This window comes from Haplochromis burtoni, unplaced genomic scaffold (assembly GCF_018398535.1).
Source record: "Haplochromis burtoni strain Fernald_Lab_line unplaced genomic scaffold, NCSU_Asbu1 Contig_496, whole genome shotgun sequence".
NCBI lineage: Eukaryota > Metazoa > Chordata > Actinopteri > Cichliformes > Cichlidae > Haplochromis > Haplochromis burtoni.
The window spans coordinates 53,807-66,964 of record NW_024582857.1 but is presented as its reverse complement, the minus strand read 5'-3'; the positions used below and the strand labels follow the sequence as shown (position 1 = coordinate 66,964).

Here is a 13,158-nt window from a genome sequence, read left to right as displayed (position 1 = left end):
TGCGGCTTTTGGTCAGGTGCGGCTAATGTATGTACAAAACAGGATTTTCCCCTGATTTTAGCTTGTGCGGCTAATATTCAGGTGCGCTTTGTAGTCCGGGAAATACGGTAGTTTGTGCTTCACTTTTGTGAGTGAAATTCCAGTAGCTTCAACTGTGTTTGTAGTTAAGTAGTTTTATGAATGCAAGTTAAGATGAACTAATTTGGCACTGTTTTTGTAGGTGTCGCCATTTGAGAGCAACAACTTAACGATTGCTTACATGTGATGGGTTTAGGGGACATCTGTAAATTGTAGCTATAATTGTAGCTATAACAAAATAACTTGAGTTACACTTGTTCCAACCAGCCTCACAATTTAAACAAGCTAGACAAACAATACATTTTCATTGTCCTCCTCACTTACTGACTTATTGACATACACCACCCAGTGGAAGTCAAAGACTACTCCTGAGCCTTACTGCAGACTTTTTTGAATATCTAGTATTGATGTTAAGCAAAATTACATTATCAGCTTAATTAAAGGCATCATGGGACTAATTCTTCAAGCCCATTACTGAGACAAAGGGTCTTGAACAGAAGGACAATAGTTCCATTAACAGACTGGGCCATTTTTTTTTTACAAACTTTTTTAAAACCAATTCAGAACTTTCTTTGTTGGGATTTCAAGACATTAAAAAAACTAATTAAGCCAATTTCATGCTCCATGTTTTCTTGTGTACATTTCACTACAGTAGCTTTGATTTTTCAAAGTTAAAAGAAATATTTTCTTTTAATATGCAGTGCAACCTTTCACGTCATTCACCTGTTTAACAAAGTCTGCTATCCCTGTTTGGTTTAGACAGCAATGCTTTGAAGATTTTTGACACAGTCTACCTTTTCCAGTGAATCGAGGGCGTTCTGTGGGTTTACATTCCTTTCAGTGAGGGCTTTTATATCCTCACTGCTGATGACTGGATCCTTAAGCTGCTCCACCCATGACCACATCAGACTAGATAGGACCAGAGGGTCTCTCTCCTTGCACAGCCTCTCCCATGTTCCCTCTCTGGAGTTCAGCTCCATCTGCACAACACAAAACAGACTGACAATGAAATGACTGAAATGAAGTGCCAGTAAGAACACAGTTCCAGGTTCAAGTTAAACTATGTACAACACAGTTTTTTTGTAAAAAAATGAGAACTAGATTAACTCAACACGCATGTCCTATGGTAACGACAGTGTGATTCTAAATACACTGCAAGACAATCTATGATACATGAGACCCAGAGCTGTCTTTTTTTGGCAAATGTAAGCTAAAACTGGTAGGTCTGCTAACACACTAAAACTACACGTGGAGCAAATACCACTGTGATCTTAATCTGATTATTTAACTGAGCTGCCCATTTTTAATTTAGTTTATTAGCTAGATTCTGGGAGCACAGCTAAGCTATACCTAGCTAGCTACCTTTATCTTGCTTGCTAACATTATTACTGACAAAAAAATCACATGAATGGAAGTTCCTGTTTGCTAGCATGACAAAATTAGAGCAGCACAGTACAATGGTTAGCACTGGTGCCTCGAGGTCCTGGAATCTAGTCGGTCACATGTATGTATTATCACTGTTTTGGCTAATCCTAGCATGACCTCTGTTCAAACACAAAGCAACAAGCTGTGGATGTCATTAAAAACAATTATGGTTTGAGGTCACACAGTAGACCTAGCAGTCAACACAAAGATGGGTAAGCCCAAAGCTGTAAAGACAGAGCACTCTTTTCAAAACCCTATTGGTCAAAGGTACTCTCTTCCTCCCGCTGCTAAAAATAACAGGCTAATCCTGGAAGGTTGCTAATCTATCATCCTTCCCTTATGAAGAGTCATAGATAGCTTTTCTAGCAATTGCATGAAAAGTAAGAATTTAGCCGGAGCGCGTATCGACTATGAGACAGTCCAAAGTTGCACTGAACAAAGTGCAATTTACAATTTGAGATTGTAATGTTTAGAAAATCTGGTTAAGCAGGTTGGAAATCTGGCTGGAAAGTAAGTGTAATAGTCCCTGCACAAGTTAGGTGGGGCTCACCTGCCACACTGACACCTTGGAGGTGAGATCCTTGTCTGTCAGTTCCAGGGCCAGAGCTTTTGCCACCACGAGGCACCTGCTCTCTGGTGAGAACTCAGACTGGAGGGTGATGAAAGGAACCTCTGAGAAGTCATCTGCACTTCCACCCATTGACACATTCTCCTTACCAGCTACCAGTTTGCTCTTGACTGCTAAGGCAGGCAGTGTGGCATTGCAGTGGGATCTTCTACTGTCCTCAGAGAAATCTAAAGGCAAACTCTGATGGCCTTCACGGAGCGGTCTTTTTAAAATGGGAGATCCAAGGTCTTCCTTTGTTTCTATACTGGAGTTCTGATTGTTCTTAAAAATGTTCTGAGTAGAGAGGTTGCAAAATCTGGAAGGGTTACAGGCAGTAAGGCTGCTGTGAGACAAGGAATGTTTGATCAGGCAGTTGATTGGTTGGTTGTTCTTCAGATTTCCTAAAGGATGCTGGCATTGCCCCAGCTTGTGAAGAACAGAATCGCTGTAGCTCCTGTTTTCGCACAGAGAAGATCTCTGGGGGCTCTCTCCATTCTGCTGCCTCCACAAGGGGTCAAGCTCATTGTCACTAATTAGAGGCTGATCGTTAGCAAGTCTAGGCTGTATCAGTGCTGGACTAAGAGGATGGGATGAACTACATAGAAGGGGAATCCCTTTCCCTTTCATTTCCTTCCCAAGCTGTTGAAGGGCCTGCTGGGACACAGTCTTCTCTACCTCAGCCGTGAGGTCGGGAATCTCCAACCATTCCTCCTCAATCACCACCTGTCTGTTGGCTGCGATGTCAATTAGCAGCCTGCACACCAGCTGGACAATCTTTGGCACGTTCTTCATCTGCCGAGCCTCGTAGCCATGTAGCAGGTGTCGTTGACGGGTGAGATACTGGGACAAAGTAACGGCACCTGCTTTGGGTTCAGCGCAGGAGAAGACACTTCGAAGAGGAACCAGGAACTGGGCAAACTCCCTGACACAGAGTAGCTGGCCTCTGGTTTGGATGGAGTTGGGTCTTTTGGCTCGCACAAACAGGATGGCTTGGTCAGCGTTCATACGAGTTGTAAAGACCAAATAACAAGCCAACAACACACCTGAATGATGCAAAATACAAATTAAAAAACTGATATATTTATAAAGTACAAATGCAGATTTGAGCGATTCCAGACTGCTCGTGTTGCAAACCTGTTCTTCCAAGGCCAGCATGGCAGTGGACAGCCATCTTCCCTTCTTGGACAGCAAATGACATGACTTTTACCATGTCAAGGATTGTAGTCAGAGATGCCACACCATAATCTTTCCATCCAAAATTGTAATAATATACTGAAAGATAAAAAGCCAGAGATTAGAATCAAAAGGAGTTTTTAATTGTTTGTGCAGTACATGGTCACAAACATCCATCCATCTTCTTCTGCTTATCCGGAGCCAGGTCACGGGGGCACCAGCCTAAGCAGAGAAGCCCAGACCTCCCTCTCCCCACTCACCTCCTCTAGCTTGTCCGGAGCAACACCAAGGTGTTCCCAGACCAGCCGAGAGATGCAAACATTGCACCCTAAATCAGTTAAGATAATCTAATTAACAAGAGCAGCAATGACAAGTTGGTGGTAGTTTTACTTGTTTTTTCCTTCCCTCCAAAACTAGCTTGCTAATTAAACAAGGTCTCAGTCCCACAGGCCTAGAGATTAGCCAGCAATCCTCTGGCAATTTCTGGTCTCCAGGAAGAAATGTGAATTCTCTGACTGGTTCTTATGTGGTTGCTGGAGGTTTCCTGCACTTCCTAGTAGGTACTGCACCAAAAACCTCGCGATTGCTTTGGTTGCTTGCAGACTACTGTCGTCACCATGAGTCGCAACAAAGCCACTGACTCGTCTGCAAATGCAATTTTCTCTCCGAGCAGTAGTGAAACAGTATGACAAACAAAAAACAGAATGTTCACCTTCAAAGTAAAGTATTGCACCACTGCAACAAATACATTTTAAAAGGTGCATATTTTACTTTGAAGTTGAATGGTCGCCATTTCCAGTTTGTGCTACACTCACACTACCACTTGGTAGTTTGTGAGTGTTTGCAAGGTAGTAGGCATCTTCCATTCAAATTATCGGAAAACAAGATCCAGCACTGTAAACCTCTTCCAGCAACCTCCAGGCACCATTCACAGAATACACACCCTAGCAACTGTTGGTTATCACAGGGGTCACAGCCTGGTCTTCAGGTTTGTGTGAATGGGACTTCAACAATCCATTTCCCAGGAACTGCCAGCAACTGTCAACTGCTCGAGAAACAGAAATTTTTCTCTTACAACTAGTGGTTCCCAAGTATTTACCAACTGGTCTCCAGTCTAGTGTGACTGGCGCAGTCAGCCAGGTTCAATAATAGAGTTGTAAAACATACAACTTGAAGTAACTTGGAATAAATCAATCTTGTGCATGAATAAGATTGTAAGTGTTATAGAAATTATTTTTTAGATGAATAAATTATTTTGTTACTTGTGTTTAGGATAAATATAATTAGTTCTGAATAACTTCCTCAGTCATTGTTGCATTTTCTGCACCAAAGCAGAGCGTGATTTTTCCCTAACATTCCTCCAGAGCTACCTGGGTTGAAGCGTAAACTCTAAAAGCGGAATGCTGTAACAGTTTTGACACCTTTTTCAGGAAATGTCTTGAGTGGACATGTTTGACCATACCCATGGTTGGCACAAACTTCAATCACTTGAGCTGATTTTGCAACCACAAGACATGGGCATCTTGAAGGCATTGAACCAATTATGAACTGCTCTGTATATCAGCGTTTTAGACTGTGTCCCGAGAATTCAAGTGTTGCAATGGCCCAGTCAATATCCACACCAGAACCCAATTGAGACGCTGCAATAAGACATGAAGAAAGCCACATATAAAGCAATGCCTGCAAACCACAATGAACTGAAGCAATGTTGTAAAGAAAAGTGAGCTAAAAAAAGACATGAAAGACTAATGAAGCCCTACACGAAACTATTACTGTTGGTAAAGGTGTTTCTAAGCTACTGATTCATGGTGTAAATGGTAAATGGTAAATGGCCTGTATTTTATATAGCGCTTTACTAGTCCCTAAGGACCCCAAAGCGCTTTACATATCCAGTCATCCACCCATTCACACACTGGTGATGGCAGCTACATTGTAGCCACAGCCACCCTGGGGCGCACTGACAGAGGCGAGGCTGCCGGACACTGGCGCCACCGGGCCCTCTGACCACCACCAGTAGGCAACGGGTGAAGTGTCTCGCCCAAGGACACAACGACCGAGACTGTCCAAGCCGGGGCTCGAACCGGCAACCTTCCGATTACAAGGCGAACTCCCAACTCTTGAGCCACGATCGCCCCGTGTACTCAAGTTTGTCAACCACTGCTTCAGCTTTTGTGCTTGGGTTTTGTTAAATAAATATTGACAGTGTAATACAGTTTTAAAGTTTTGTAATACATTAAGCACATTTTATTACCCCAAGATAAAACTGTGTTTCCTCGAAAATATACTTACTGCTACCATTTAAATTCAACTCCCAGAATAATGTGTTGTTAGAGGATCAATCCATTCTATGGAAAGGCTCTCCTTCCATTATTATTTGGTTAAATATAAACCACTGATTAAAGCTTGGTGGATTTTTAATAACTTGTTGAACTTGAACTAGTTGTTGCTGAAAAGCGATTCAAAACACATAAAGGAGCCTTAGTCTTACACTGAATGATGCATATTTTCTATACAAAATACAGGAACAATCAATCATTTTAGAAACACACCTCAAAGACTAGTTTACAGCCGCCACTTCCAACATCTCTATAAAGATCTTTGACACAAAGGGAAAATGTTAACATGATACGTGATCAGGTGATTAACAGACTCACACGATTGTTGCTTTGGCACTTTTCATAAGATTTGCTTCTCAAGGAGTGAAAAACGTTGCACGACAAAGACCAATATTAAGATTAAAGCCAAGTGTTTAGACTTGAGACTTTTTACAGACTGTCAAATAAAACATTGGGGTACGCAAAATGCACGTTTTGATGAGGTGACATTGTCAGAATCCCAGGAGAGCCTATTAGGAAGAAGAAGGAATGAAATAAATCCCCTTGCAATTACTTGGTTACTAGGGACTGCATGTAGGCAAAACACAACACAGATGGTACTGAGGGAAATGTTAAATCTACCTTAGCCTGTCACCTGCTCCACTAACTGCATACCTTGTACCATAACTCAGGCTCAAGAAAACTAAATGTATACTTTTTCCATTATTACTATCTGGTCACATGATCTTCTATGTTAAGAATGGTCTCCCCTCTTAAGAATCTACAAATCTACCTAATCAGGGCCGAACCATTGATTCATTAAGAAAAACCCCACATCTGTCACTTTTCATTCTATATCCTCACAACGTTTTCAATAGCTGTTGGTGCCAAGTACATCTGCTGTTTGGATCCTTCTGGAAGTGGCCCTATCAAAAAGCTACTGATACACAAGTCAGTGGTGTATGAGAAACAGCTCTTTAAAAGACGGACGGTTTAAACAGAACCAGGAGTATATTAAACTGTCAGTGACACAATAACAGTGTAATGTTGCAATAGTCTATCTGAACACTGCAGCTCAGGAGGCAGAACAGGTCACCTACTAATCAGAAGGTTGGTGGTTCAATTCCTTTCTGCTCCAGTCTGCATGCCAAATATCCTTGGGCTAGACACTAACGCCAAGCTGCTCTTCGATGCATCCGTTGGACTGTGAATGTTAGACTGAAAGCACTTATACAGAAAAAAGTGCAAATGGGCGATAAAAGCTCTAATTAAAAACCAGTCCATTTACCGCGTCTTGAGCCACCCCTTGAAGGTGCAGCAACTTATTAAAATGAGAACAAACAGTATTAGTAGCATATTGAAATACAGTATATATGTATTTATTAGGGCTGCAGCTAACAATAATTTTAGTTATCGAGTAATCTATCAATTAATCAGATAAGAAATACTTTTGTCTTATTAATAAAAAGGTCTTTCAGAATTAACTTCTCTTTGGCTTCCATTCTAGAAATTGTTTGACTGCGTACAACATCATAAAAAAACCAAACCGTCTCAGTAACCGCTCCGCCTCTTCGTTCTTGTGTAAACTGTGCCAGCGTCATCGTCACTGCTGCCTTTGTGTCTTTGTTTCAAACTGGGCCCTGAGTGGGCTTAACGTGGGGGGGGGGGGCGATATGGCCTGAAATCCATATCGCAGTATAATCTGAAACATGTGCGGTAACAATACATATCTCGATATATTCTTTTCTTGTGTATACCATATTTTCCGCACTATAAGGCGCAGTTAAAATCCTTTAATTTTCTCAAAGATCGACAGTGCGCCTTATTTATGAATTCTGGTTGTGCTTACTGACCTTCAAACCCATTTTATGTGGTACACGACGCTCAAAATACGATTTTGGTAAGCTACAAAGCCACACCACTTGATGGATTGTCGGAGCATTATGGCTACCATAGTCAGGAGCCTTGCGGAGGAATCTGGGTCCAAAACTCCGTACGCTTCAGGTCCCAAAGTCAAACGAACACTGTGGCATCACTGAGATTTAAAAACTGTCTAAATTCACTAGCTACACTGCTATGTTAGCATAATATAACCACAGTGAAGCTGGAGGATGAACACTAACTTTTTTCCACTCGATGAAAGTTAACGTGAGGGTTCCCGATGGGACAAATGCAATCGCATGGCAGGATGCTGTAAATGGATCAAACTTCAGTCAGGAGAACAACTGAGAAATCCAGTTAGTTAGTCATTAATATACTGCAACAACGTGGGAATAGAGAAGCTGCGAGAGAAGAGGAAGTGCAGTTTTTGGCTTTTCTCATATTCCAAAACGTGTTTCGTCTCATCGCTATTACTGTCGCACGGCATAATTTGCAGATGATATTGTTTGCAGCTGCTGCTGCGAGGCTTTCGACCGAAAAAGGCGCAGCTTGATGTCACCATCAACATGCGCTATCGTGATAGTGTCAAAATCTCTACCATTGGCCAAATTCATATCGTTTCTACCGTATACCGTTTATACCGCCCACCCCTAACTTCATGTCAGACTTCTTGCCCACACGCTGCTCCTAAATACGTTTGTATTGCAGGTCTGTTTTTAGCTAATAAAACACTGGCGTTTACACCGTCTAACACATCAACACACTACAGAGCCGTGCACTAAACAACACATGAAAGCACAGACCTTGTGTCGAGGTTTTTTATAATGGAATCATTCAAATTACTCGAAGAATCGTTGCAGCCCAAAGGCAAAAACAAAGTCTGAACAATTCTGAGCTTGAAAGGCCTTTAACACATCGGGCCAATCCACGACTGATAGTGATCCGCTGTGTGTTTTTCTATCCAGTTACGCTTTTACTGCATTGGCAGGTCTTTGGAATCACTGTCATGTTGAAAAATAAAGCTGTTGCCAATCAGACACTTTTGCATGGTGGATCAAAATATGACTGTAGTCTTCTACATTCACTTTTGATCCCCAACACCACAGGCTAAATTGCAGCCCCAAAACCATGACTGAGCCTCCACCGTGCTTTAGATGGCTGTAGATAATCATTGTTATACCTTCGTCCTGACCTCCTCTGTCTGGTGACAATAATTTCAAACAAAGATTTCCATTTTTGGCATGTTTTAACCTCAACTTGTGCCATTCCATAAAATGACTTCTTGAAAAAAAAAAAAAAAACATGGCTACCATTCCACTGAGGCCAGTTCTTTTGGGTCTTCTGCGAACAGACCAATCTCTCAGGTTTCTAGATTTTTTCCTATTGTTTAAAGGCATGACTCTCAAGCACTGTTCATCTGCTGTATACATATTTTTTTTTAGGCTTGACATGTTCTCTTTTGTCCTCCACTTATCCAGTTTCTTAAGTAAAATGTAAGGACACACTGCACACTATGCTGAGATATGCCAAGTTTTCAGCCAGTCGCTCTTTGGGAAGCAATTTGTTGGTTGTAAAATACTATCTGATGACGTCAAACATAATACCTTTGAAAATTTTCAGACTAGTAACAATGTACCTAAACATTAAAGTTTAAAAAAGATTATTTCTTTGCCAAGTTGTCTTATATGTGTAGACACAACACACATCCCTTGAGTTTGGTGGCTTTTTATGCTTGAAAAATTGATTCAACTCAATTCAATTTTATTTATATAATGTAGCACCAAATCACAACAACAGTTGCCTTAAGGTGCTTTATATTGTAAGGTAAAGCCCGTACAATAATACAAAGTTAACGTTCATAAGTCAGTGTTGAGTGGCTTAACAAATAAATGATGAGGTACAAGTAGAGCAGGGCGATATGGCCAAAAATATTTATCACGATATATATTTGAAAATTTCGTTGCAACGCCCCATATATGTAGCGGCTGGTCGTCTTGGCGGATGTATTTCTATTGTTTGTTTGTTTTTCGCCTTTTGCCCGCCTCCACAAGGGACTCTGCATCCAGATCGCCCCATGATGCCCTCCACTCGAGTTCACTGGGCTCTCATCTGGTCGGCATTGAACGCTGCTAAACTATGCAGCTTCTGCATCATGCTTCTGTTACTCGTTACTTGTGTAGGCGTTACGCGCTCTCTCTACCTCTGTTTTTTTGGCCTGGGACTCTCTTTGCGTGTCTATTATGTTCCCATCCCTGGATTTCCTCCATGCTGCTCGACTTTTGTGTCTCTCCCGCGAGGCGCGCACACCTGCCTGGACTCACCTCTCCCACCCTTTCAGTCGTCATGACACGCTTTCCCTGTCGAACACATGTTCCCTTTCTTTTCTTTCCCGGTGGTGGTCGTCTCCCTTGACCTTTCATTTCTCATCTTCATATCACCTTTATTTTTCTTATTTCCCTCATATAAGGCCATTCTCACCGCTCCATCTAACAACACGCCCTAAATGTGGTCCGTCATTGTAGTAAGGCTCTGTCAGTTTTCCGCTCGCCGGGTCTCCTGCCTGCAAACGACCGGCGGCTGTTACACCGTGGCTCCTGTTAGAAGCCTTCTAATTGGCGTCACACGCCCATCTCCCCTCTCTTCCCTTTTGCACCGCCTTCCAAGGGAGCTCTGGGGGGATTACTGTACCCATCCCCATCCTCCTTTTTGTGTTACCTGGGGCTTCCTCTGCCCTCTACCGTGGTGTGCTGCCCGCCGAATGCGGCGCGCTGTCCCTCAAAGCGGCATGGCGCGCCATGGCACCGGCTCCGCCCGCGATTGTGCCGTCTCCCACGGGTGGGGTTGTCCTATCCTGCAAATGTGCCCTTCACCTCAATCAAAAGTAATTGAGCCTCTGGCAGCGCTCCTATCGGTCTTTTTTGCTGGGGTTTGGCAGGTTGCTTGAATCGCGCTACGGTGCCTGCCTGCTCCCGCCTCCATCCCGCTCTGTTGGTGGTGGTGGTGTCGCGCTTGTGGTAAGGCGGTGCATGCTTGCTTGTTGTCGCGGACCTCCGGTGGCTGGTGCCTGTCCGTGGTCCGGACAGTGTCTGGTTGCACCTCTAGCCGTCTGATGCACTCGAGCGAGGGCCTCCCACACAGTACCAATGTTGGAGCGTGTAAACGGTTGTTACCAGCTCTCGCTGTTGGCACGGTGGCCGGTTATTGGTTGAATGTTTTTGACCTTGCGCTGTCCTGAGCTCTGACTCTTGTGCCGCTGTCTTTGGTGAGCTCTTATTTAACGTTTTCTTTTGTATCCTGTCTACTCATGTCAGGGCGTTGTTGCACCACTTGGCGGGCTCAAGACCCTGAGGTCGTAGTCATCTCACAGAAGGGCACACGTGCGGTCTCTCTTTGGGCTTGTTCACAGTCCCCCCCCTCCCTGGGAATTAGTATTGCCGGGTCGCATGGACGTACGGGTGCCCTTGCTCAACCCATGCTGATCACACTGGCTCCTGGCTGCGGCACCCGTACACCGGACAAGGTCTCTCATTTCCTCACTTTTCTGGGACGAAACGTGCCAAATTGCCCTTTATGTTTCATCCGGCTTATTTGTTTTCGCTTGGCTGGCCTTGCTGAAGACATTGAGAGCCAGTGGTTTGGTTACTTATAGTGTATATGGTTTTCTCAGAGCCCACCGTACTGCGAAGCTATGGTTTCCTCTTCTCTGATGGCACGGACTTTCGGTCCCGCTGCCGGTGTTGTTGTGTTCCTTTTTTCGTACCCACCAATACCGCAGGGGTTAGAAGTTGGTAGGTCACGATGCAGGTCTCACACTATACCGCCCGATGCTCTGATGCGACCTGAGTGCTCACACTGTGCGTCCATAAAATTAAGGTTATAACAGAAAATCTGTCGCTCGCTCTCCCTCTCTGTCTTTCACTCACACAGACACACCACCACCATCAACTTTGCTAAATTGCTAATGAAAAACATGATCAGGCAGCTGTGATTGAGCAGCAATGTAAATCCAACTATTTTCACGGTTGTTGTGGTCGTGATAATTTTGTGAGGCCACATGGAAAAGGCTCGGATGAGCTTTCCAAAGTTCTACAAGTTGTGCCTCCATCGCTTGTGTCCAGATCACACGCTGCACAGCCGTGCTGCTCCGTCTTTTTCACCGACGTTTACGTGTTTGCGCGTGAGCAGTGTGAGCGGCTCACGAGCGATTGATGATCGGGAGCTGGTCGTGAGGTGTTAATCACTTCTCGTTACCCCACGTATACTACACGACGCACGATGAAGGCCAAAATCGGTCCGATCACTCAAAAATCGTCTCAAAATGGGCCTAAAACCGCACAGTGTCTGCCCAGCATAATGTTTGTTCCCCTCAGAGAAAGGGAAGAATGGGAAAAGGAAAACACCTGGCTGGAAAAAGTTAATATGGGCATGTGCAGTGAATATCAGCGCTATGTGGCCAGAAGTGTGATAATATAACTTATTTTGTGTAATAAACAACTGCAAGGATAGATGATTACAACAAATAGATGACTAATACATAAAAGTAATACATAGATGAATAATGATGATGAGTTAAGATGCGTAATCATGGGAACAAGTGGGTTTACAAACAGGAGCAGCTGATTAGCATAATACCTCAGCTGAAGCCAATTGTACTAAATGCACTAAATGTGCACTGTTACAAGAATATTTTTCTTTCTATTGTTTTCTATTATTTTAAGTTAAGCAGGACAGAGTTCTTTTAAAGAAAGATTTACTTATATTCTCAAAAGTTAAGCATGACAGGCTTCTGTTTAAGAAAGAGACCTGTTTTATTGTGTTAATGTTGTCATTTTGAGCTAAAAATAAATGGCTAAATGATCATTTGTTTCACATGTGTTCATATCACAAAGAATATGCATCTGCTTAAATCAAATTCAAGTCAAATGGTTAAAAAAATAATTTCACACACAAAAAAAAGAGCTAAATTCACCACACTGGGAAGGGTGAAGACAACTGGGTTGCCAGCCCTGGCCACGAGGTGTCCCTTATTTATTTTTCAGGGAGTTGGCAACCCTATGTGTCGCTAGCGATCACGTAGCACATCATTATATACCAGCTAGCCCAACTTCAGTAACCCTACAAAAGTCACTGCTGTTTAGTTTCCTGTCTTCATTTATGTTGGAAGTGATAGCAGAGCTGTACGTTGAATTTTTTCAGAAATCTCTCAGTCAGAACATGCTATATCATGCTTAGGTAACTAGCGAAACTAGCGAGCTAACTTCCGCTAGCTTCCTGCTAACTTCTAACTCCGTTAAATGTAATAAATTTGTTTTCATGGATGCCTGGAAGTTAAACTTCATAGTTACACCTGGTAAAGCAGCAATGCTGATCGTTTTATTAAAGATGAAAGAATTTAGACAGTTTTTAACTCTCAGTGATGCTGCAGTGTTCGTTTGACCTGAAAGCATACGGAGTTTAGGACCCAGATTACTCCCAGATTTAAGAGCATCTTAGTCCGACAAATACGACAATAACGACGGCCGCTTGCATGTTCTGCAAAAAAATGTGCTTTGTCGTGTATCTGACGGACAAACACCAAACCAGTTCCACATCACTGAAGTTGCACCATTTTTACAAACCAATTCTGGTTCATCTGTTTCACTCAACAATCGGCCATGTGCGTATGAAAACAAAGGCACT

General features: G+C 43.0%; 1 protein-coding gene across 6 annotated transcripts in view; it reads right to left on the bottom strand.

Moving 5' to 3' along the window:
* ptpdc1a (protein tyrosine phosphatase domain containing 1a) overlaps positions 1-13,158 on the bottom strand; it is a 55,439-nt gene that overhangs the window by 31,194 nt on the left and 11,087 nt on the right. For 5 of the 6 annotated variants that reach the window (XR_006052961.1, XR_006052962.1, XM_042213906.1 and 2 more), the window contains 4 exons: positions 6,887-6,919; positions 3,245-3,382; positions 2,054-3,153; positions 873-1,058 (listed from right to left, as the gene is read on the bottom strand). Coding sequence is in view for 4 of the 6 variants with exons in the window: in XM_042213906.1 (XP_042069840.1) it covers positions 873-1,058; positions 2,054-3,153; positions 3,245-3,382; positions 6,887-6,919 (1,457 nt within the window). In the remaining 2 variants the exon portion in view is untranslated. The remainder of the gene's footprint in view (positions 1-872; positions 1,059-2,053; positions 3,154-3,244; positions 3,383-6,886; positions 6,920-13,158) is intronic. The other variant, XM_014329176.2, reaches the window with a different exon arrangement.